Below are 25455 nucleotides of genomic sequence, written 5' to 3' on the forward strand. Positions count from 1 at the left end.
TCACCAAAAGAAAAATCTTCTGGAGGGGAAGCAGAGGGAATGGAGTCCTCTGAATCAGAATCCTCATAGGTAGAGAAGGGCAAATCCTGGTAATCAGAAGAAACAGAAATATAAGATTCCTGATACGAAGAATCAGAAGGAAAATCAGTTCTAGGTCTCTTAGAGGGGGAAGGCTGGCTTCCCCTAATTAAGGTAATAAGGTCTTCAGCCATTCTAAGCATTTATTTTTTAGGCATGTGGGCCTGAACATGCAGTTTGGACGTTAATTTTCTAGGCGTGTGTCGAGTTTTAGGCCTGGATGAAGAAGATGGCGTCGGTTTAAAATGCAAGTCTGTAGGCGGCTCCGGACCCATCCAAGGTAGAGACATTCGCAGGTTCTATAGTCGAGGAAGCATCTCATGACATACCGGACTCCGAATGGGTCTCAGTAGAGGCCTGCGAATCTGAAGTAGTGGGTATTAGGGGCTGCAAAAGTGCCTCAGTGAGTACTGGCGGACTGGCAACTAGCTTAATGGAAGCGTCGTCGGCAGTTTTGGACCTATGCATTCTGTCTCTGTCTTTATCTTTAGATTTTTTCGGAATATCGGTAGTCAGATGGCTTACAGAAGCCATTTCTGGATAGTTATACCGAGCATCAAAATAACTTGCTACAAATATAGCCAGACGACGAATAGTTCAGGGGCTGAACAAGGCACAAAACCAACAGCGAGGGACGTTGTGGTCTGGGCCTAAGCAAGGAATGCAGTAGAAATGAAAATCTTTATGAGGTATTTGCATTCCACAATGAAGACAATTGTTAACTTTAACTGACATTAGTTAAGAGCAAGAAAAAGGATCCCAAAGGGGTACTTAGCTTTTTTGAAGACTTCGGTTCTGAAACTCGGAAATGAAAATTTCAGGAGTCGGCCGACCGGCACTTGCGAACTGCTTCTGCTTTGGGCACCGCGCGGTAAGAAAGACTGATGTAATGGCATTGGCTGCATGTTTTATACCCATGACGACCTGACGTCATGGAAGAAGAGACAGCATCCGACGCAGGAATCCAAGACTCTGGTATTCAGGCCGGCTGAGGGCTACCTGCAGGTAGATAACCCCAAATGGGATGACTGCAACAGTGAAACACGAAGAACATCCAGGTGCATGTGATGTCATTCTGTACAGAAATAATGTCTTAATATTAGGTGAGACAGAAGTCTCAGGGCAGTCTGTTTCCTGGAACCTTACAGAGAAGGATCCCTCACCTACATCATCCTGCCTTGCTCAGGAGCAGTAAGTATCTATATCAGTCAGAAAAATATAGTGAGATTAGTTAAGTATTGTTTTCTGTAACCATGTGAATCTTTCTAGCTGTGCTATATTTAACATTACCTGTGACAAACTCTGGTGCTTACTGTAATTAGACATTTTGTATTTTCGTGTTATTTTATTATTGATTATTAAATATATTTAAACTTTTCAGTGTGGCTCCTTTTAGAGAAAATTTTAACATTTGAAGGTACTTATACTAGTGACACTATGCCCACTCCTGAAGCCTGGCTGTTTGGTCAACATTACCATTTGTATTAATATTAAATTCACAGTATAATTGGCTACCCTTGCAAGAACCTTAGGTAGCTGGCTCTGTAGTGTCTGGTGGCAGGGATAACTAACTTATAGTCTGGGCAGAAGGGGGCACACTGGGTAAATCGGTGCCAGACTTTTGTGTGTGTGCATGTGTGTGTGTGTCAGCTACTTGGAGCAGGGACTTGACAGAATTCTGGAAGATTTGGCTTGGACACTCAGCTGAGGACTTAACTCTACAGCTATGCCAGTGGGGAGCCTTACTGGAGACCTGGGAAGAGACAGAAAGAAATCCAGTCCCTGGGCTGAGTGTGCTCCCTGTGTGCTCTTAAGGAAAATATTGCTTGATGCAGAGAGGTCTGCATCTGGAAGTATTGAGTGCATCCATTTGTATTCCAAGTGAACGCCCCTCTCCAGTGTCAGTGATGAGGATTCAGGCTCTTTGATTACTGGCCCAGAGTGGGCACGTCACACTGGGAATGAGGTGGGAGTGAAGTTACAGCTAAATACATCTACTAGTAGACTGACTATGTTCTCTGGGTCTGAGTATGTGATATAATTTACGACTAGCCCTGTGCATTGCTGGGCATTGTTTCTGAGGATTCTAGTTAAAACGGTTCTATGATTGTCTTTTGCTTGTGTAGCTATTTTATCTCGTATCTAGCTTTGGTTGATTAGATCAGGAACTAGAGATCTTTGCCAAGTTCAGCAACAGCATTTTAACACCTTGAGAGTTGCATTTATTCTTTTATGCAGAGCTGGAAGCTGACAGCACTGGCCATGAATGTATAAGGTCACAATCTGTCGAGGCTGGCATCAACAGCAACAAAGTCATCAGGCATGACCCTGACAAATTTCCTTCCAACATCAAGGCCAACAACCCAATTTCAATCAATCCAGGCCTTGACATCAAGAATCTTCACCCCAACTGCTTGAAGGCCAACCCAGTTAAATCCAGCAATGGTGTGGAAAGGATGATGTATTACTCTGAGACCAAATTTTGGTTCAGAGACCAATCCGCCACTACCAACAGCCTCAATTTTGAGGTTACTGATACAGACAACAGTCAATATAAGAACAGTCAACAATGAAAGTGACAGCTCTGAAATGCAGACACAGTCTGTGTCAACAAAAGTGCTAAAGCTGAGATCAACACCCTAACGACAAGACTCTGGCTTCCTTGGAACTGGTGCTAAACTTGGAGACAGGGAGGAACACTGCAACAATCTAGCTGAAAAAAAGAAAACCTTAAAAGGCACTTGTCCATTGGCAGTAAAGGCAGCAAATTTGCCAGACTTTAATAAAGGCCTTGACACACTTGTTATAGTCTACCTCGGGTGGAAGGAAGGCTGGACGGAAGGAAGGGGACCAGATTCTTGCTGATGGCAGTCCTGAGTACGGCAGCCGTACTAGTTGCAGTGGTTAGCGTTGTTGCCTCACAGCAAAAGGTTCTCCTGTTCGATTCTCGGCTGGGGTGCCTTCTGTGTGGAGTCTGCATGTCCTCCCTGTGTTCGTGTGGCTTTACTCCAGGTGCTCCGGTTTCCTCCCATACTCCAAAGACATGCAAACAGGTGGACTGGACACTTAAATTCACCCTAGGAGTGAGTGTGCGTGAGTTAATGGCCTGGATGAACTACGGTGGCAGGGCTAGCCACCCGGAGGTGTAAACCTTAGTTCAAGATGATCGTCACTGTTGAAGTGACACCCTGACCACATGTGCAAAAATGGGAAAAGGGGTTGAGGATGGATGAAGATGGATGGCAGTCCTGAGACCATGTAACAAGAAGCTCTCTGTCAGGTACAGAAGTTAAACTTACAGTTCTGATTAATCTGACTGGCGGACTTCAGAAGTAACATTAATATGCAAGTAAGAATAATCTTCAAGCAAAAATTGACTAAAATGCACATCATCAGCTAATTTACCATTTTGCTGAGGTTTAGAAAAGGTATGTCTATGCTAATCAGCCTTATTTTTTTTTCTTCCTCGTGTTTGGGAAACTCTTTCAATAATTACTAGTTCAGCCCTTGAGGCCAAGGGAGTAGACTCTGAAGAGACCTTTGAGGTTGAAGCTCCATCAGGGAGGCCCAGAGTCCTTTTTCCATTTTAAAGCACATTACCTTATCCTGCCTTTTAAAAGCATTAGTGGTAAAACCCTTACAAAACTCACAAACAGCACAAAATGTTCCTCTCCTAAACAAAAAAGACACAAGAATTTGATATCATTTGTCCTGAGGATTAATCATATGCCCATACTCTGCTTTTCTAAATGATTAACTATTCCAAATAACAATAACATAGATAAGCAACCAAAGAAAACAATTGCTAGGAATACTAACTGCTCTCTAACAGCAAGACGAACTTCATAGAACCAGAATAAAATATGTCATTAGAAAGGTAGAAAATATAGTTGTGCAAGTTGGACTTACCATAGCAGCAGATGTTGGAATTCCTCACTGCTGCTGTAGCCTCTGGCTACGTGGTTGTATCCTGCCCAGGATACAATAACTGACCAGTCTTCAAAATGATCTGGTTTCCTCCCGCACATTAACTGACTGCTGACTGGCTAGTGTCTTGGGTGAAAATCAGCAGCTAGAATGTAGACAACTTCAGGACTTCTTAAATTAATTTACTTGTCTGAAACCTCACAAGATGAAAACATACAACTTTTTACCTCAATAACTAACTATATATACATTAAAATTGGGTGGGGTTGAGGGATGGGTGTGGCTACTGCAGTAGTGAGGAGTCTCCACATTTTACTGTTACGGTAAGTGCAACTGTACTATGTTCGTCATTCTCACTGCCACAGTAGTCATTGGCTATTTGGACTGATTACCACAGCTTATCCAAACTGGGAAGAAGGAGGATGAGTGTCCAGGAGCTCCTGGAAAAGCATCCTAGCAAAGCCAGTCCTGGACCTGGAAAAGAAATCCCGTTAAGTAATGCTTTGTAAATGTATGTACACAGGTCCATGCATTTCCCTCTAGAATGCTTCTAGAGTCCGCCCTTTTCCAGGATCCCATCAAAGAATTAGAATGTGCCTTAACCCTGCTTGAAAATGCTTTACCATTGTGTGAATAACAAGAAATTATAGAGTAAGGAACAACCAACTGGAACTGTCTGAAATGAATCAGATTGCCCTTTTCCAGCCCCATACTAGGAATTGCACAGCTGTAATAATTTTCCCAATGGACGTAGTACTGAAAAGACCATTTATGTATTTATTTCTTATCTATTGACATTTGTTAACTGGGTTAGTCCAGCTGGGCCAAAAGCCCATTTTCAGTGGAGACCCGAGGAGAAAAGCTCCATTTACAGATAGTTTACAATAGATAAAATTCACAATCCAAGAGAAAGAAATAATTAAGGTACACAAGCTCATGCATGTTCAGCAGCAGAGCCATCAAAGCAACATATACAATTATAGATGTGGTGGTGTAGTATGTCTTAAGGACGTAGTATTTAGGAAAAGTACAAGTGTAAGTTGAGAAAGATGAAATGTATGGGCAAGGAGAGAGGAAGCAGGAGGAGGCAAAGTAGGGTGGCTAGTGGAATGTATGTGTGCTGGAAGTTTATTCCAAACGTGGGTTGCACAGCATTTATACAGTAGTTTACAAACAGTTTTCTTAGGTTGGTAAATATCTAGGAGTTGGTGGTTTGAGGTGCAGGAGGTATGAGGGGGATTACAGATGGATACTAGAGAGGGGAGAGCAGGGCAGGAGGACTGTTTGTATAAAATTGAGTGTATGATTTGAAATTGTGATAGTTGTTGTTGTGGGAGTTCAAGCCATTGGAGAGAGCTGAGTGCAAGGCAATGGTGTGAGTTAGGAGAGTTGGTGACAAATCTCGCTATTTTGTGGTATGTTTGTTGGAGTTTGGCCAGGGTTGTGGACTGAATGTTACTTAGGACTGGGGTGGCATAGAGGAGGGAGGGGAAGAGAAAAGCCTGTGCCAGGGAGAGTCTAGCGTTAGAAGTTAAAAATTTTCTGTTGTGATAAAGCAAGCCCAGTTTTTGGAGAGTTGTACGTTAAATGTAAGTTCATCATTAATGATGGCACCTAGGAGCTTTGCGTGGGGTTCTGGTTGTATGATGGTGTTATTGGAGGATGCAATGATGGCACCTAGGAGCTTTGTGTGGGGTTCGGGTTGTATGATGGTGCTATTGGAGGATGCAATGATGGCACCTAGGAGCTTTGTGTGGGGTTCTGGTTGTATGATGGTGTCACTGGAGGATGCAATGAAGGCACCTAGGAGCTTTGTGTGGGGTTCGGGTTGTATGATGGTGTTATTGGAGGATGCAATGATGGCACCTAGGAGCTTTGTGTGGGGTTCTGGTTGTATGATGGTGCTATTGGAGGATGCAATGATGGCACCTAGGAGCTTTGTGTGGGGTTCTGGTTGTATGATGGTGTTATTGGAGGATGCAATGATGGCACCTAGGAGCTTTGTGTGGGGTTCTGGTTGTATGATGGCGTTATTGGAGGATGCAATGATGGCACCTAGGAGCTTTGTGTGGGGTTCTGGTTGTATGATGGTGTTATTGGAGGATGCAATGATGGCACCTAGGAGCTTTGTGTGGGGTTCTGGTTGTATGATGGTGTTATTGGAGGATGCAATGATGGCACCTAGGAGCTTTGTGTGGGGTTCTGGTTGTATGATGGTGTTATTGGATATGATGACAAGGGTAGATTTATAGTGACGGAGAGAACAAGGGATGAAAAGCAACAGTTTTTTGGGGGGGGCTTAGGATGAGCAGATCATCAGACAGCCACTTTTTAATGGATAGAAAGACGCCTTTAAGAGTATGGAGTTCAGAGATATTGCTGTAAGGGGAGATGAGAGTTGATTCATCAGTGTATTGAATTTGGGAAGATTGTTTGCAGAATGTATGAAGTTCATTAGTGAAAATACTGAACAGGAGGGGACCAAAGATGGAAAGTACAGTTTTGTACCTACCATAAATGTAGATGTCCGATAGGTATGCATCTGCAGTCATCACATATGGGTTGTCCTGCCTCAGGCAGCCCTTGATCGGCGGATTCCAAAGTCTGGGTCCGTCGGCTGATGTCGCACTTTCCCCAGAGCGCCTGGGGTATAAAAGCATCAGCCGACGCCATCTTCCTCAGTTTTTCTTGCCCCAGGTGCCCTCTAAGGAAGGCTAAATTTGGAGAGATGCATTTAAAAATCCAAACATGCACAATAATATAAAAACAAATACACCATAATAGATCCCCCCAGCTAGCTATAAGAGGGGTAAGTACCCAAGAAATACCACAGAGGGAAGGAGGAGGGTAAACCTGACTGCAGATGCATACCTATCGGACATCTACATTTATGGTAGGTACAAAACTGTACTATGTCCTTCAAGGATGCATCTGCAGTCATCACATATGGGTAGAATACCATAGCCAATCTGGGGATGGAGGAACTATGTAAAGGATGGTGTAGCTAAAATGCCCTGCAGGACTGCCGTAGCAAAGCCTGCTCTGGATCTGGAATATAAAGGTAAATTGTAATGCTTGGCAAATGTATGCACGGAGCTCCATGTAGCAGCTTCTAAAATGTCCTTGGTAGCCACCCCTCTTAAGAAGGCTGTGGAGGTGGTTGTGGCTCTCGTGGAATGAGGTCTAATGTTAGCTGGCACAGTTTTTCCATGAAAGGAGTAACAAAACAAATGGAATTCCTATCCATTTTGAAATTGTCTGTTTGGAAATTGCTTTTCCTTGTGTACCAGCAGCATATGCTACCAACAGCTGGTCAGTTTTCTGTAACCTTTGGTTCTGTCCAAGTAGTGCAACTGTCTGTGTATGTCCAGGGTGTGCAGAAGTTTCTCCCCTTTGTTTTGTGGATTTGGAAAGAAGGTAGGCAAGTGAATAGCTTGATTTAATGAAACCCTGGATACTACCTTTGGCATAAATGTAGGGTTGGTTCTCAATGAAACTCTGTCCTGATGAAAAATAAGGAATGGCTGTACTGCCATAAGGGCCTGTAACTCAGATACTCTTCTTGCTGAGGTTATGGCCAGAAGGAAAGCAGTCTTCCAAGACAGGAACTGTAGTTCTGCAGATACTGCTGGTTCAAAAGGAGGCAGTGTTAGTTTTTCCAACACGAAGTTAAGGTCCCAAGTAGGTAGAGGTGGTTTCCTTGGAGGATTGATGTTTTTGATTCCTCTTAGAAACTGTCTTAGGAGAGGATGAGAGAAGACAGGTGGATCAGCACTGTACTCTGCTGAAATTGCTGAAGCATGAATTTTAATTGAAGAGTAAGACAGACCATTGTGGAACATTTCTGCCAAGTATTCCAGGATATGTGCCATGTTCATCACTGTCGCATCTAGACCCTTTGTGGTGTTCCAAATGTGAAATCTTTTCCATTTTGCTGAATATGCCTTTCTTGTGGAAGGCCGGCGAGCTTCCATAATAATATCTTTCACTCTCTGGGATAGCTTGTCCTGAGGAGGAGTCAAGGTATTTTCCAGGCTGTTAGTTGCAAGGTTTTCAGGTTTGAATGCAGAGTTTTGTAATTGTGCTGTGTCAGTAGAAGTGGCCATAGAGGAAGAGGCCATGGTTTTGTGCGTGACAGGCTCTTCAACAGTGGGTACCAGTGCTGTCTTGGCCAGTCCGGAGCTATCAGAATCACTTTTGGCTGCTCTGTCCTGATCTTCAGTAAAACCTTGGTCATTAATGGGAGAGGTGGAAATGCATACACTGTTAAGAGTTCTCCAGCTGAAAGAGAGGGCGCCCACTTTCCATGCTTGTGGGTGGTATGTCCTTGAGCAGAATTTCTTCAGTTGATGATTGTGGGGGGAGGCAAAAAGATCTAAGTCCGGCCTCCCCCATGATTGTGTTATCTGCAGAAATATGTCTGGGTGCAGCATCCATTCGTGTGCATCCATGATATTTCTGCTTAAGCTGTCCGCCAGTATATTGTCTTTCCCTGGCACAAACTGGGATTGTAGCTGTATATTGAGTTTCAAGGAAAGTTCCCATAGATTCATTGCCAGCTTGCAAAGAGGATAGGAATGGGTGCCTCCTTGCTTGTTTATGTACCACATAACCGTGGTGTTGTCTGTCCTTATTAGCAGATGGCCATGATGCAGAAAGGGTTCGATGCCGCCGACTGCATGTATCACTGCCAGCATTTCCTTTTGGTTTATGTGCATGCGTAGCTCTTTTTGTGACCATAGACCTTGAATGCATCTGCCCTCCATGTGCGCTCCCCATCCGTGGTCTGAAGCGTCTGTTGTAATGGTTTGGCTGGCTATTGGTTTGCTGAAAGGCAGACCCCTGTTTGACTGGCTTGCTTGAGCCCACCACAGAAATTCCTTTTGAAGGCATGGAATGAGTGGTATTAAGGTTTCCAGGCTGTGACTGTGCTGAGTCCATAAACTCCTTGGGTACCATTGTAGTTTCCTCATATGTAGTCTTGCTTGCGGAATCAGAAGGATGCAAGAAGCCATGTAACCCAGGGCCTGCAGGATTTTCCTTGCAGTCAGCTGGGTTTGTCTTGTCAGATTTTTGAAGTAATCTGGTAGTTGATTTTGTTTTTCTTCTGTGAGGAAGGCCATTTCGGTGGTTGTATCTAGATCTGCACCCAGAAAGGTTATTCTTTGGGATGGAACAAGTCTTGATTTGTGAAAGTTGACTGTATATCCCAAGGCCTGAAGTAGGTGGATGGCATAATTTAAGTGTTTTACCAAAGTTTGTTGGCTGTCCGCTTGTATAAGGCAGTCGTCCAGATATGGGTATATTTGAATTCCCTGAAGTCTGCAGTGTGCAATTACTGATGCCAGGCATTTCGTGAATACTCTCGGTGCAGTAGATAAGCCAAAGGGCAATGCTGAGAATTGATAATGCTCTGACCCTGCAAGAAATCTGAGGTGTCTTCTGCAACTTTATCTGATAGGGACATGCAGGTATGCCACCTTGAGGTCTAGAGTAACCAACCAAGACCCCTTGCCCAGCATGGGAAGGAGCTGCTGTAGAGTCAGCATTTTGAATTTTGGCACAATGAGATAAGTATTCAGTGCGGACAAGTCGAGAATAGGCCTCCATTGTTTTTCTTTTCTTGGAACAAGGAATAGTCTGGAATAAAATCCTTGGCCTTGTTCTGAGAGAGGAACCTTTTTTATAGCTTTCATTTACATTAAGCTGGAAATTTGTTTCAAAGCATCTGCCCTTTGATTCGGTGGCAGGTCTGGCATGCCCTTTCTTTTTGGTAATGTGTGAAAATGAAACCTGTACCCTTTGTCTATTATTTGTAGTGTCCATTTGTCCCTTGTAATACTGTGCCAATTTTCTGAGAATAAAGAAAGCTTTCCACCCAAAGGTGCTTCTAATTGAGCCCTGGTTGGCGGTGTCAAAGTAAAGTCATTGAGCCTGTCCTTGTGCAGCAGTTGAAGGTCCTGCACTACCTCTCTGGTTGGGAGGCTGCCATTGACGTCCTCTGTAGGAGCCTCTAGCTTGCCCTCTACCTCTGGCACGCCTGTTCTTGCCTCTCTGAAACCTCTCTGTGTCTGGAAAGGACCAATTCTTGGAAGGCCAATTCCTGCTGAATCTTGGTGGTTGTACTTGGAGAAAATCCTTGACTGTTTGTACGGATTTTGCCTTTTCTTCAAATTTCTTTAGGACCTCCTGAGCCGTGGAGCCAAATAACTTTTGCTTTTCCAGAGGAGCATCCAGCAGCTTTGCTTTAACATGGTCTGGCAGAGATTGTTCCTTCAGCCAAGCATGCCTACGTATGACTGCGCCAGTCATAGCTGACCTACATGAAGCTTCCAATGCATCATAACCACATTGCAAGAAATGGTTGCTAACCTGTTGTGAATTATGTACCAGATTCTGAAGTAACTTGCGGTCTAGGGGTCAGGTGAAGACAGTTTTATGCAATTCATCTAACAAATACTCTTGGTACTGTATCATATGAAATTGACAATTTAATGCCCTCATAGAAAGAGTAGCAGAAGTATACACTTTTTTACCCCATCTCTCTAAAGCTCTGGACTCCCTTTCAGAGGAGAGGATTTTTAGCAGTGGCAGCTGCAACCCTCTTAGGGCCCTGGGAAATAGTTTCTGGATCAGCAGAGTGGGCCTTGTAAAGGTAAAGATGTGAGTCCGGGACCCTGTAGTACCTATCGGGTTTGGCAGGAGCCGGAGGGAGAGAATCAGGGGTTGTGCTAGAGTCAGAGTACACATCATCAATGACATTCAAAACAGGAGGAATAGCTAAAGGCCTATGCTGAGGCAAATGTAAAAAGGTCCTTAATCTTTTCCTGGAATCAGAGAATTCCTGGCCCTGCCATTGGAAATGCTCTCTCATGGAGTGTAGTGTCTCCCCAAAGGAAAACTCTTCAGGAGGGGAGGCCGAGGGAATAGATTCCTCTGCATCAGAATCCTCGTAGGCCGAAAAAGCCTCCTCCTGGTGGTCCGAGAGAGTAAAGCCATCAGAGGCCTCATCTGAGGAGTGGGGAGTAGAGGGCTCAACCCTGGGCCTTTTGTCTGGAGGAGGTTGACAGCCCCTGTCCGGATGAGGTTGAGAGCCCCTAATTAAGGAGATAAAATCCTCTGTTAAGCTTAGAATCTGTGAACCAGTAGAGGGTCCCTGAGGGATTACCTTGGGAGGCAAAGCTTTTGAGTGTTTAGCAGCTTTAGCCCAGGAGAATGCCTTAATGGACATGGATGCAGGAGGCCTGGCTGCACCACGTGCTGGTGTAGATTTGTCTAAAGGAATGGTGTCGGAAGGTTCCAGGACACCGGTTTCTGTTGGAAATTCAATAACCGACTCAGCCGGGGCCTCCGGGACCGAGGTAGTCGGTTGGAAGTACCAAGGACTCGGTTTCAGCCGAGACCGAGACACTCGTAGGCCTGGCCGTGGTTTCAGCGAAACCGCGGCCGCATGTCGGTCCTTGTCCTTCCGTTTCTTAACTAAATGAGAAGTCGGAGTCTCCGACGGCATCTTATACGAAAAACTAGCCCCGAAAAATTCCTCTGCAAACTCCACCCGACGTCTAAGAGTGTGTCGGTTGAAGGAAGCACAGGCTGAACAGGCCGAGACGTCGTGGTCTGGGCCTAGACAGGGTAGGCAGTAAGAGTGGAAATCCTTATGAGGTATTTGTTTCCCACAAGTTAAACAATTATTAACTTTCTCTGACATCGGCTGAGGCAAGAAAGAGTCCCCAACGGGGTACTTAGCTTTTTGAAGTCTTCGGTAGCTGAATTACAGGAGCTGGCCGACCGGCACTTGCGAACTGCTTCTTCTTCGGGCACCACGCGGCAAGAAAGACTGGGGAAGATGGCGTCGACTGATGCTTTTATACCCCAGGCGCTCTGACGTCGGGGAAAAGTGCGACATCAGCCGAAGCCGGGCCCAGACAACCCATATGTGATGACTGCAGATGCATCCTTGAAGGACATCCTTGGGGTACATCGGATGGGAAGGTAGGGTGAGAGCAGGAGGGGAGCCATCTAACAGACTGTTGCCTATAAGAGAGGTAACTCGTGAACCAGACAAGGGATGGGGCAGACAGATTGAGGTCAGCAAGTTTATAAAGAAGTATAGGGTGAGAGAGAGTGTCGAAAGCTTTGGAGAGGTTAAGGAAAAGACAGGATATGAATTGGTTATCACGGGCTTCGGCAACAGTATGAATAACTGATAGGAGGGCAGTAGCTGTACTGTGGATTGGCCGGAAGCCATATTGACTGGGTGTGAGAAGGTTTTCCTGGAGGAGATAGTTTAGAAGCTGTGTATGAAAGCATTTTTTGAGTATTTTAAAGAGGGGGAGAGGACAGCAGTTGGTCTAAAGTCAGATGGTTCAGCTGAGTTCCGCCCTTTATGCAGGAGGATGGTGAAGAAGGATTTCCAAATGACTTGCACTGTTGCTTCCTGAATAGACCTACTGATTAACAGGGATACTTGGCAGGCTATGGATTCAGTGGCTCGTTTGAGGAAGGCAGGTGGGAGACTGTCAGAAGAGGGAGGGCAGGGTTTAAGCTTCAGCAGAAGTGATTTAATGTAGGAAGTAAGAACAGGCTGAAAGGTGAAAAGGTTTTTGTTAAGAGGGTTGGGAGGGGTAGAGGGGGTTATTTGTGTTGGGAGTTAGAGGGTGTGAGTTTATGAACTGTGTCAATGAAGCGTCTATTGAGGAGGGCAGCAGTTTCTAGAGGGTTGTTATTTGGGAAAGGGGAGGGATTGGAAGGGCAACCTGGCTGGAGAATGTTATTTAGGGTAGTCCAGATTTTACGTGGATTGGATTTACTATTGATTTGCGGAGAGTTATAGTAGGATTTTTTTGTCCTTACTAATTTGTTTTTTGACAAGGTTCCGAAGTTCTTTGTAGTTTTGTAACAGGAGAGGCTATTTGGTTTTAGTCCAGGCTTCCCAAGCACTATCACGTTTGGGCATAAGGGATCTAATTTCCTTAGATAGCCAGGGAGCAAAATTAGAGTCAATTCTAATTCTCCTGGAGGGGGCAAGGCACTTAAGGGTGTCTAGGAAAATTTGATTAAATTTAAGTACTGCTTCATCGAGAGGGATCTGCTTGAGGACAGACCAGTCAATACTAGACATAATTGAATTAAATTGGGAGGTATTAAAGTTGGAGAGTTTACAACAGTCTCTATATGAGTGCGGTTTGGGTAATTTGACAGAGTGTTGTAAGATGGAGGTAGGAAGATGGTCACTTAAGGAGTTTGGTAAGACAGTTGGACTGTGAGGATTGCTACAGCTAGAATCCACCTTCTCTCTTCACTTCTGTATGCCCCCCCATACTCACCAACCTTAATAAGTCAGAACTAAACAAACTGGAAACATGCTACAATGAGACTGCTACATTTGAACAGATTCCACATATACAGCTCATCACTACCATATCTACAAAATCTCTATTGGTTGGACTTTCCCCATCTCTTGAACTACAATCAATTAATAATGGCGCACAAAATAATACATGATCTACAGCCATACTCTAATAATCATAATCTTTGCTCATCTAACAGACTTGCTCCCGGTTACCAAATCATGCAACAGAGCACGTCACTCTCTCTACTCTAACTTTGTTGCGAAGAACTGGAATACCCTCCCTCATAGTGTAAGATCCATAAACAACCTCAATCAATTAAAAAAAGTTTTCAAAGCACACTTATATGAATCATGGCTTTGCACATGTAATACTCCAGGTTAGTCCCTAACAAAACCACAATTAGACTTAAATACGCACAACACAATTATACTTTCTACTAACTTCTCATTCGTAGTTATACCATTCTTCTATAAATAATTTCCTTCTTGTCTCCACTGAAGTATTATTAACTATGCTCTTCATGTTTACATGAATCTGTATGTTAACTTAACTTTGTATCTAATCTATGTTTTTGTATACACAAATTATATATGTAATGTTTCTGTTAATGCTGTTTAGCTAGTGCAGCATGTTATGTTCTGTTTTATTACTGTTTTAATATTTATTACTACTCTGTTACAATTTTTTTTTTATGTTAAGCATTGACTGCAGCTTTTCTACCTGGGCCTCTGCTGAAAATAGGTTCTGTCCCAGTCAGACCATCTTGATAAACAAATGTAAAATAAATAAATAAACTCTGAAAGAAATGAGGGAGGTAGATGGCTAGCTTCAGGGTACACCATTTAAGGACAATGAGGGATTTTTTTCTACACAAATGTCAGAGCAATAAAGCAGTCTTTTTTTTTTTTGATAAAGACCCAAACAGCAACCGTAATAGTGGATCAAATGTAGATGGAAATAATAAAAGGATTATATCTTACCATAACCGAGCATCTGTTTTGTCTTCCTTCAGTCCTCCTCCCTTTCCCACCCAACCACCCCCCCGGCTCCTATTTTTTTCTACAGGAACCCAGATTACAGAGGGACTCCTATGTTCCATGTCTGAGCCTCTTCTGCCATTCCTTCGCTGTGTGAGTGTTGGATGTATGAAATCGGCAAACTCGATTTGAGGTACTTGGGTGGATGTAGTGCATTATGAGTAAGAGGGAGGTAGCTTGAGAGTCGGATCTAAGTCTGTAGAACGTGACCGAACCAGATCCAAAGGTAGGATCAGAGACCATATCATGAGGCGGAATGAAGACATCATCAGATCTATGGTTTTTACTTTTTGCTGGAAAAGTTAAGCATAATTTGAATAACAGGCAATCTTACACACCAACAGAAAAGTGTTTTTGTAGAACAGCTTGAACAAAGTCTGAAATGAAGAAGAAAATCCACAGGCACACAGGCCACAGGACAGAAACTCTCAAATATTTGAGAGCCAGATAGGGCCTTGGTTACAAGTTGGGGAACCAACTAGAAAGTTCTATCCTGCTTAACATTATATTTCCTAGTAGAAGGATTTCTTTCCTCCATTACTAGCTGCTGCAAGTCCTCATGAAAAGGGTATCTAAAAGTCATTAGAAGTGAATCATCCAGGCAGGCAGACGAAGTTGTTTGAGACTCTGGAGCATCACACATTCTTATCTTTTGTGAGCTGATCCAATCTGTGAGGACGTTTGTGGTAATTGTTCATAGCTAATTCCATAACAGACACCCGAGTGTTGCCAGAGTCAGAAGGCAGTCACCATAATAATTTATTGAGTGTCCTCCTGAATCTTCAGAATGACCCTGGATATCAGTAGAAAGGGTGGAAATGCAGATTCCCAACCAAGGGAATGAAACTATATCTGTTCTCCAGGTCTGCCTGCAAGGAGTTAAATTTACTTAGCTGTCTGTTTGAAAGGAGATGACAGGTGTATATAAGGTGTTCCCCACAACTAGGTCCATTCCTGAAAGGCCCCCTCATTCAGTTTCTATTCATTAGGGTCTGGACCTGCTCAGTTTGTCTGCCACTACAGTTTGCTTCGACTGCATGAAAGATGCCTGGAAGGTAATACAATGCTGTACCTGCACAGGGAGTAAGACCTGGTCACCCTATTTTTACAGAGATCTTGTCTATAATCACATATAATGGTCCTTGAACCACACGTCATGAAGACATTCTATAGCATGGATCTCAGCTAACATCTTTGACAATTATATACTTTGGTCCGTCTAAATCACTCCACGAGCCTTACACACTTACCCCATAGAAACTACTCCCCAAGCAAAATCTGAGGCACCCTATTGCTTCCACAAATGCAGTTCATTTTTTCATAAAGCCCAAAACTGGAATCTGTAATCATAAAGAATAAAAATTAAGGAAAAAGAAAAACTGAACTGTTCTCATGTACAACCTGACAAGATTGTGGGGAACACCTTATATACACCTGTCATCTCCTTTCAAACAGACAGCTAAGTAAATTTAACTCCTTGCAGGTGGGAGGGTGGCCTAGTGGTTAAGGTGTTTGCCTTACAAACACAAGGTGCAGGGTTTGAGTCTCATGAGGGATAATTGGCTAGGCTTAAAATGGCTCACAAGGGCAGTTAGCTTAGTACCAATCTATGAACCTATGAACCTAAGATAAATTCGGGAGATCATAGAAGACATGAAGTCTAGAATCCAGAGATATTCCCTGGTTGAAATTTTGGGCTGACTGAAGATCAGGAATGTTTCCAGATACAAATTCACCTATGCTTATGTTTGGAAAGCCTTTGAATAGATGCATCTAAAAGGCAGTCAAAGCACAATCCTGTCAGATGGAGTCAAGGAATATTTTTTGAACATTTACCTGGAAACCCAGATTGGCAAAAAGTGAAGAAACCCATGTTAATGACTCTTGGCATCTTAAATACTCTGCAAAGATCAGTAAGTTGTCTAAATAAGGAAAAAAACGTGAATGCCTTGCTGTGTGCAATGAGCTACATCTGGATCTATACATTTTGTAAACACCGTAGGAGGTCTAGTTAACTCAAAGGGTAATGCAAAGAACTGATATTGTGACCCCAACAATCTAAGAAATTTGCTTAAGCCAGTGGCTATAGGAATGTGATGAGCATCATTTAGGTCCAATGTTACCAAAAACTCAGAAGAGGAATAACTGGTAAAAGACTCTGAAGGGTCAACATTTTGAATTTTTGTAATTTAACAAACTGGTTGAGAAAGAAAAGATCTAGAACTGTTTCTAGGAAAGCTCGTTCTTTGAAACTAGAAACATTCTGGTGTAGAAGCCTTCCTCCCTTTGGTGTAAAGGCACTGGTAGTATAGATCCTATAGAGTAAGCATGTAGGGAAGAACCTGGGAGAAATCTTCTGTTTGGTTTGGAGGATAGGGATGAACTCCCCTGATGCACATATCTACTGCCAGCTGTAACCCTCCTGAGCCAGTATTAGTACTGAACAGTCTGAAACAATCTGTTGTCAAAGAGAAGGTTCGCGAGCCAGGTGAAGGAACAGACTTACGTGATGTAGAGGCAGGAGGGGAGGGGGGAAGGATTTCTGGCATAGTCACTCTGAAGGGGTAGTCTGCCTCTTTTCCTGAAAGGATCTCTGATTTTTACTGTTCCCCTACTGCCATCTTTTTTTTTGTTCCCTGCTTGCCAGAAGACGGCAGAGATTGAATATTTTGTCTTAAAAAAAACAAAGGGCTTTGTAAGATTTATAATGTCGGGCTTGAAAATTAAGTTCAGACACTTTATTGTCATTGTAGAGTACAACAAAATTACTTTTATGACAACCCCCAATGTGCATATAATCATACTAAAACATAAAATTGTAAAAAAATACTACATATGGTATTAAATGATCAAATGACCAGAACACATTACCCAATGTACAGCAACATAAATTATTACTACTATTAATATGCAGTATTTTGAATGTTATACATTTCATTATATCACACTGATACATTGCACATTATCAACAGATCTTAATGCACATATTTACTTAAAAAAATTCTCAAACGAAGGAGATTCAGATTTCAAAAAATTTATGGCAGAGGGGAAAAAAAGCTATTTTTAACCTGTTTGTACTTACATAAATTGATCTAAAGCACCCGTCTGATGGAAGGAGCTCAAAGCATTTCCAGGAGTACTGTCCTTAATGTTTTTAGCCCGTCTCACACAGCAAGTCTTATATTAGCATTCAAGGGATGGCAGAAAAATCTGAGTAACTTCCTGAATTAATTTCCTTCTGTTATCAGACTGAGAACCTGAGTAGAAATGGGGACAGACAAAACCTCCTTGACTAAGGTAGTTTAAAATCTCAGATTTTACCTCAATAAAAATTTGAATACATACCCAGGCAAATATTCTCAAAACAGCAGTAGAACTGGCCCTAGACAAAGTACCTAAACAATTATACACACTCTTCAAAGAATGTACAGACACCTGTAACCGGTTAGAAATTGTAGGTTTCAGGCAGGAGTTGCCTTCTCAAGGAACAGTGGCACAGCAATCCCACAAGCTGTCAATACCTGAAAGAATAAACCGGAAGAAGGAAATTCTCATATGAAATCTAATACCATAACTTCTTGTCCACAGGGAAAGAGCAAGTATTCTGCCTTTTTTGGGATAGAAGGCAAAGAGGTGAAGGTTATTGTAGGCAGCATTTAGCACATCCTCCAACTCAACATATCATAACATCTCCTCAGTTGTTCCCACAAAAACACATCATTTATCATAGAGCTAGTCTTACAAAAGGGAACATTTCTCAAATGGAGTCGGAGAGGATCATACAGCTAGTCTTACAAAAGGGAACATTTCTCAAATGGAGTTGGAGAGGATCATACAGCCAAGTCTTATAAAAGGGAACATTTCTCAAATGGAGTCGGAGAGGATCATACAGCCAAGTCTTACAAAAGGGAACATTTCTCAAATGGAGTCGGAGAGGATCATACAGCTAGTCTTACAAAAGGGAACATTTCTCAAATGGAGTTGGAGAGGATCATACAGCTAGTCTTATAAAAGGGAACATTTCTCAAATAGAGTTGGAGAGGATCGTAGAGCTAGCCTTATAAAAGGGAACATTTCTCAAATGGAGTTGGAGAGGATCGTAGAGCTAGCCTTATAAAAGGGAACATTTCTCAAATGGAGTTGGAGAGGATCGTAGAGCTAGCCTTATAAAAGGGAACATTTCTCAAATGGAGTTGGAGAGGATCATAGAGCCAAGCCTTATAAAAGGGAACATTTCTCATATGGAGTTGGACAGGATCATAGAGCTAGCCTTATAAAAGGGAACATTTCTCAAATAGAGTTGGAGAGGATGAGAGCTAGCCTTATAAAGGAACATTTCTCATATGGAGTTGGACAGGATCATAGAGCTAGCCTTATAAAAGGGAACATTTCTCATATGGAGTTGGAGAGGATCGTAGAGCTAGCCTTATAAAAGGGAACATTTCTCAAATGGAGTTGAAGAGGATCATAGAGCTAGCCTTATAAAAGGGAACATTTCTCAAATGGAGTCGGAGAGGATCATAGAGCTAGCCTTATAAAGGAACATTCCTCAAATGGAGTTGGAGAGGAACATAGAGCTAGCCTTATAAAAGCGAACATTTCTCATATGGAGTTGGAGAGGATCATACAGCTAGTCTTATAAAAGGAACATTTCTCAAATAGAGTTGGAGAGGATCGTAGAGCTAGCCTTATAAAAGGGAACATTTCTCATATGGAGTTGGACAGGATCATAGAGCTAGCCTTATAAAAGGGAACATTTCTCATATGGAGTTGGAGAGGATCGTAGAGCTAGCCTTATAAAAGGGAACATTTCTCAAATGGAGTTGAAGAGGATCATAGAGCTAGCCTTATAAAAGGGAACATTTCTCAAATGGAGTCGGAGAGGATCATAGAGCTAGCCTTATAAAAGGGAACATTTCTCAAATGGAGTTGGAGAGGATCATAGAGCTAGCCTTATAAAAGGGAACATTTCTCATATGGAGTTGGAGAGGATCATACAGCTAGTCTTATAAAAGGGAACATTTCTCAAATAGAGTTGGAGAGGATCGTAGAGCTAGCCTTATAAAAGGGAACATTTCTCAAATGGAGTTGGAGAGGATCGTAGAGCTAGCCTTATAAAAGGGAACATTTCTCAAATGGAGTTGGAGAGGATCGTAGAGCTAGCCTTATAAAAGGGAACATTTCTCAAATGGAGTTGGAGAGGATCATAGAGCCAAGCCTTATAAAAGGGAACATTTCTCATATGGAGTTGGACAGGATCATAGAGCTAGCCTTATAAAAGGGAACATTTCTCAAATAGAGTTGGAGAGGATCGTAGAGCTAGCCTTATAAAAGGGAACATTTCTCATATGGAGTTGGACAGGATCATAGAGCTAGCCTTATAAAAGGGAACATTTCTCATATGGAGTTGGAGAGGATCGTAGAGCTAGCCTTATAAAAGGGAACATTTCTCAAATGGAGTTGGAGAGGATCGTAGAGCTAGCCTTATAAAAGGGAACATTTCTCATATGGAGTTGGAGAGGATCGTAGAGCTAGCCTTATAAAAGGGAACATTTCTCAAATGGAGTTGGAGATGATCATAGAGCTAGCCTTATAAAAGGGAACATTTCTCAAATGGAGTTGGAGAGGATCGTAGAGCTAGCCTTATAAAAGGGAACATTTCTCAAATGGAGTTGGAGAGGATCATAGAGCCAAGTCTTATAAAAGGGAACATTTCTCAAATGGAGAGGATCATAGAGCTAGTCTTACAAAAGGGAACATTTCTCAAAAGGAGTTGGAAAGGACAAACTTTCCTCGGAATCTGAGTCTTAGGCTTGAAGATTAAAAGATAAACCCCTGTCTCTATGTCAATGTCAGAATCTTCTGACATATGTTCCTCTGGGGGTTCCTATCAGATAATCGAACTTCTGCAAGTTGGAACCTCATATGGTTGAGACCATAAGTTTGAATTTGCAGAAGTTCTAGCATTTCAATGGAAATCTCCATAAGGGGAGGTTTCTGTTTTGTTCAATGTGGTGCGATCTTGGAGTTTGTATATTTAAGTAGCGGGGGGCTGTGGGGTGCAAGGGGGCTTGCTCCCACGCTAACAACAGTTTATTTTGTTTTGTTTTCTTTGTTTTTTATTCATAGTCAAAGTTTTTTAACTTCGAACAAGATGGTCTGAACATTCCTTGTTCGAAGTTATTAAACTTTGACTATGTAATATGGACCCTTCCTCAGGAATATATTGAACTAGTTAGTCTACTTGCATGAAATTCTGCTCTCAAGGATAGAAAGCCTGCAATAAACTGCAGGTTAAGCTAAAAAAATCATTTTTATAAATAGTCAAAATGTCTCTGGATGATCGCTGTCTAACCTTTTAAACATTTTCTCTACTAACATTCTGGGAGAAGACCAACAGAGACTGCACTTCATCCAATGTAAGAGGTTCCTATCCCTGGCCCCTACAAGAAGAACCTCCTGGAGAAACTCCCACACCCACAGAAGATGTTTCTCTCATGCTCGGATTGGACAGTAAAAGCCAAATGGGAAACAGCTAATCCCAGTCCATGATAGAGGAACAGACTACACCACAAGAACCCAGAAAAAATCAAACAGTGAGTGGTCACAGGAACAACAAATGACCACTGCAGAGTCACCTACCAGTGGCTGATGCACTGTCTGAGCCAGCAAAGTAGGCAAGGGATCCTATTCTGTTATTTTCTCTTCTAGGTACAGAGGGAAAGGAAACACCAACACCAGCATAAGAATCCTCTGTTACATAATGGAAGAAGCCTTACTGCCTGCAAGTGCTGCTGGGACAAGTCAACTAGAAGGTATGTTGTCAGACAAGTGTTCACAGGCAGCACACATTCTCAACACCTACCACACATAGTCCATCAAAATTCAAAAGTAGCAGTACACAAAAACAACTCTAACTCACTTTCACAGAAATTGCACTGAAAGAAAACCAAACAATGACAAAATGTACAAAAACACCAACAATAAAATGTATTTCTAGACCTGATGTGCACATTCTGATACACCTTCAAGCAAAACACCTCAAGCAGTAAAATAATGACAGTAAGTTGTCAGAAAGTGTACATAAACACTAAAACACTCAAACACTGTTTTAAGCAAATAAAACACTTCACAATCTTTAAATCATTACACTTCAGTTAAGATGTCTCAAAAGCAATATATTTTTATTACAAAAGAAAAATAGCCCCTTTCTAAAAAACAGCAGTTTCTGACAAGAAACTTCTGATACAAACAAAAATTTCCAGTATTCTTCAGAAAATAAAATACAGATCAAAAATATTTTAAAAAAGCAATATTTTCTGTGTGGAAGGGTTCCCCTATGAGGACTCATCTGCCACAAACTTACTTATTTATTTTATTTTATTTAAATATGTTGTCCGGGAAAGTCCAACTAGGACAGAGCCTATTTTCAGCAGAGGCCCGGGGAGAAACGCTGCATGTTTTTAAAATGTAGGAGGAAACCGGAGTACCCAGAGGAAACCCACGAGAACACAAGGAGAACATGCAAACTCCGCACAGAAGGTACCCCAGCTGAGAATCGAACCGGAGAACCTCTTGCTGTAAGGTGACAACGTTAACCGCTGTACCACTGCATTGCACAAATGAAGCTTGTAGCCGATTGCTACTCCTGTAAAATCTCAAAGCTGCTTTCTCACTTCAGGCAGCAAGTGCTGAAGTTGTCTACACTCTGACTGCTGGTTTCCTTCCTACAGGCTAGCCAGTCACAGTCAGAGTGTAGGTGGGGAAGAGAGTCACAACTTTTTGAAGACAGGCTGGCTGTTGGCAGAATACAACCAAAACAGCCAAAGGCCACTGCAGCAGTGAGAATGAGGAATATACACACCTTTATACCTTAGGAGAAGTAAAACAAAACAAAAAAGAAAAAAAAAGAAAAAACTGTCCAAAGATAGATAAAACTGGAATTATCTGACCTAAAACATCATTCAGATGACAGCAGAATGCAAAACTGGTTATGGCAGAGAGAACTGAATGAACTTTTTTTTTGCAACTGCAAAACAGCAGTTTTTTAATTTTCCTTTTTAAAGGGGGGGGGTACACTCATAGCTGCCTTCAATGCTCAGCAAATGTAATTTGAAGAAATGCCTGCTTACACAGCATTATTGGTAAAAAGGAGTGGGGTGGAGCAATCTGGGAGTGTTTAAAGTGCTCATCTCCCTTCTGCCTAGAGTGGTATTAGTCTTGCTGATGATGAACCCCCCCCCATACAAGATCTAGAATTTCCAATTCCTCCACCCGCAATCACACCACCTGCCCTGTCCTTATCTGTTAGTACTTCAATAAATTTTGCACTCTGTCCCCACTGCCTGTCAATCATCAGCCCCAGATATAGCCAATTGTCCCACTTGTTTTCCCTCACCAGGGTGAATGTCAACATTCAGACAGGTTTGTCTTATTAGGTAGATTCCATTCCTTTCAGCACATACCTTGCGAGGTGTAGGGGAGAGATGTGCATCTGGATAAAAGTAGAGGATGTCTCCTCACTTCTGCAGTGGTCATTCTCTTCAGGTATCCCTGGCCCCCCTTTCAGACACAAGGAGTGAGCTTCTCTATCTCCACCATGAGGTTACCACCACCCAGTGTACCCTAAAATACAACCTCTCACTCCATTCCCATGGGAGGTGTGACTGGACACACCCTTTTCAATCCTCCCCCTTTTTGCCTGGCTCCTCCACTGTCTGGGTCATTAGATGAACCCTGGTCACTGGGGACATGATCAAAAATCTGTTCTTTGCACCATGGAGCCAGGCTGTCAGTGCCTTAGCTTATTCCCCAGTTATCCCTTGATTTTATACAGAAAAGCTTATTAAAGCACTCTGCCCCTAACTTGTTTCCTGTTTAAGACAACATTTTCCACCTCAACTGTTTTTGTTCTTCTGGTAGTTATTTCCTTGCATCACCCATTGCAGTGCTTGCTTTGTCCACTCTTCATGGGGTCACCCTCTGCAATCGTCTCCATCTCTCTTTCACTGGTTGAACCTCAGTGACGGCTACCAGATCACAATCTCCCCATTCAAAACCGGTGCTTTTAGGTTCTAACAATTTGCTTTAGCTCCATGAACTGATGTTAAGGTGGCTTTTACAAATGGTCTCATCTCAGCTGTACAACCCTCCACTCACAACTAATTAATTGCTCTCTTGAATGGTAGTGTGAAACAGTCAAGGTCATAATTATGTTCCATGTTAAAATGTTTATGGACCCTGACACACACCAATGTGTCTTAGAACTAAGACAGCCAACAATGTAGTTTATGAAATTCTGTGTAGTAATAACAGAAATTGATGTTCATCTCACCCCCATATCGTAATGGCTGGACATGCACAAAACTTCATACCTGTAAAAGGCTGGATTAGTGACTGTCCCACAGCTCGATTTGGGCTCAAGAAGAAAGGGGAAAGTGTGCCTGATTTTGCCTTTTCTCGCTTTGCATCGGAGACTGGAGAATCTGTGCCAGACTGCAATGTAAACTTTTCAAATGCCTCCTCTTCCTCTCTGGATAGAGGACTATCTGGTTCCCTCTCTTCTTCTCTTACATCTTCACCATTTTTCATATTTTCCTCTAACTCCTGCAGTTCTTCACCAAATTTCTCAACATTAAGACTTGTGCCATTTGCTTCAGCAGGTGCTTTGTCAAGTAACTGGTCAATCAAACTCTCCACGGACTCTGTTCGCTGTAAATCAGATGCAACTGAAGGCTCATGACTGGTTAATGAATGGATTTCAGCAACCTGTATCACAGTTCCATTCTGTGTCACTGCATGCATCAGGTGGCCACTGTTTTTGTCTTTCAATACCGGGGCAGGGAGCTTCCTATTTGTCCATTCTGATATAAAACCAGTAACAATTTCTTTCGGAGAAATTAACTCTTTATTCCTACCCAGTCTTTCATTCACTAACAATGGAGTTTGTTCTGTTGTGTCCCTTCTCACCTTTTTTATCTTTAGGTCTCCATCAATACATTCTGCCTCTTCCAAATCTAGTCTCCCACTGTCTTGTTTAAAACAGGATGAATCGTCAGGGTGAGCTCCATTCAGTACAGAACCAAATGGCAGTCCATCTTGCTGTTCCTGAACAAATATGTGGTCAGAGTTTTTACATTCTCTGCAGCTTGTACCTGCAAGTTCTATGGCGACTGGAGGCATGTGTATGTGCTGCAGGCCTCTTTTTTTGTTCCGTGGTGTGATGCTGTTTATTTGACTGTCTAATTCTTTATTATCAGAGCCAGATCGGAGTTTACGTTGGGAGGACAGATTGAGAATGGGACGGCCAAAGTTGGAAGAAGCACCTCCAGGTGCTGAAGTGATCCCGTGCTGTTGGTCAACTCCATAGTGATCAGTACTCAGGTTAAGTGCACTCTCATCAGCACACATGGCAGGTAGGCTGCAGGGTTCAGGCTTCTCACCATCATAGGGTGCAGACCATGCTTTGCATGCCCAAACACAGAGGTCAATGTTCATTCGTGCATCCCGCAGATATTCCAGGTAATTGGATTCCAGTTCTGCTACCTCCTCCCACTTCAGCACAGTATGGATGGGGCTCCCAACAGGGGTGTCTGAAGAAGGAACTCCTGGTGACCGTGGAGTAGTAGTAGTGTCTGAGGAGCCAATACTCTGTTGCCTGATAAACAGTGCAATTCTGGAAGGTGTGGCAGGCCTTGGCATTGTTGTTACGGATGAGGTGTCAACACTTGGACTTCCATGACCTGTAAGAAAAGGCAGAAGTGTTACCAGTAATCAAAACTGAATGGAAGCCACATACAAGTAGAAAAAAAAACTATTTACTGTATATGAGAACTTATAATTTCTAAGAAAACAGAATGGCTCCCTCCCTCCACAGACTCAGAAGTATAGAATCAAAAAGCACAAAACATACACGGACCTCTATGAAGTGAAGGAATGTCATGTAATTAACCTGGTTAAAACTACAAAACCACTTACAAACAACTGCCTGCTTTTAAGGATAATTTAGGAATTTCAAGATAATTAAGTACAGTATTCAATGACTCCATTATGTAAGCCAA

The 25455-nt window shown here is 42.5% G+C and overlaps 1 protein-coding gene across 1 annotated transcript in view; it reads right to left on the reverse strand.

Moving 5' to 3' along the window:
- LOC122803235 (FHF complex subunit HOOK interacting protein 1B-like) overlaps window positions 1-25455 on the reverse strand; it is a 538521-nt gene that overhangs the window by 262336 nt on the left and 250730 nt on the right. The window contains exon 6 of the mRNA XM_044072834.1: window positions 23770-25137. Within this exon, the coding sequence (XP_043928769.1) occupies window positions 23770-25137 (1368 nt within the window). The remainder of the gene's footprint in view (window positions 1-23769; window positions 25138-25455) is intronic.

The sequence above is a fragment of the Protopterus annectens genome, chromosome 5.part1 (assembly GCF_019279795.1).
Source record: "Protopterus annectens isolate FY-2018-M chromosome 5.part1, PAN1.0, whole genome shotgun sequence".
In the NCBI taxonomy this organism is placed as follows: domain Eukaryota; kingdom Metazoa; phylum Chordata; order Ceratodontiformes; family Protopteridae; genus Protopterus; species Protopterus annectens.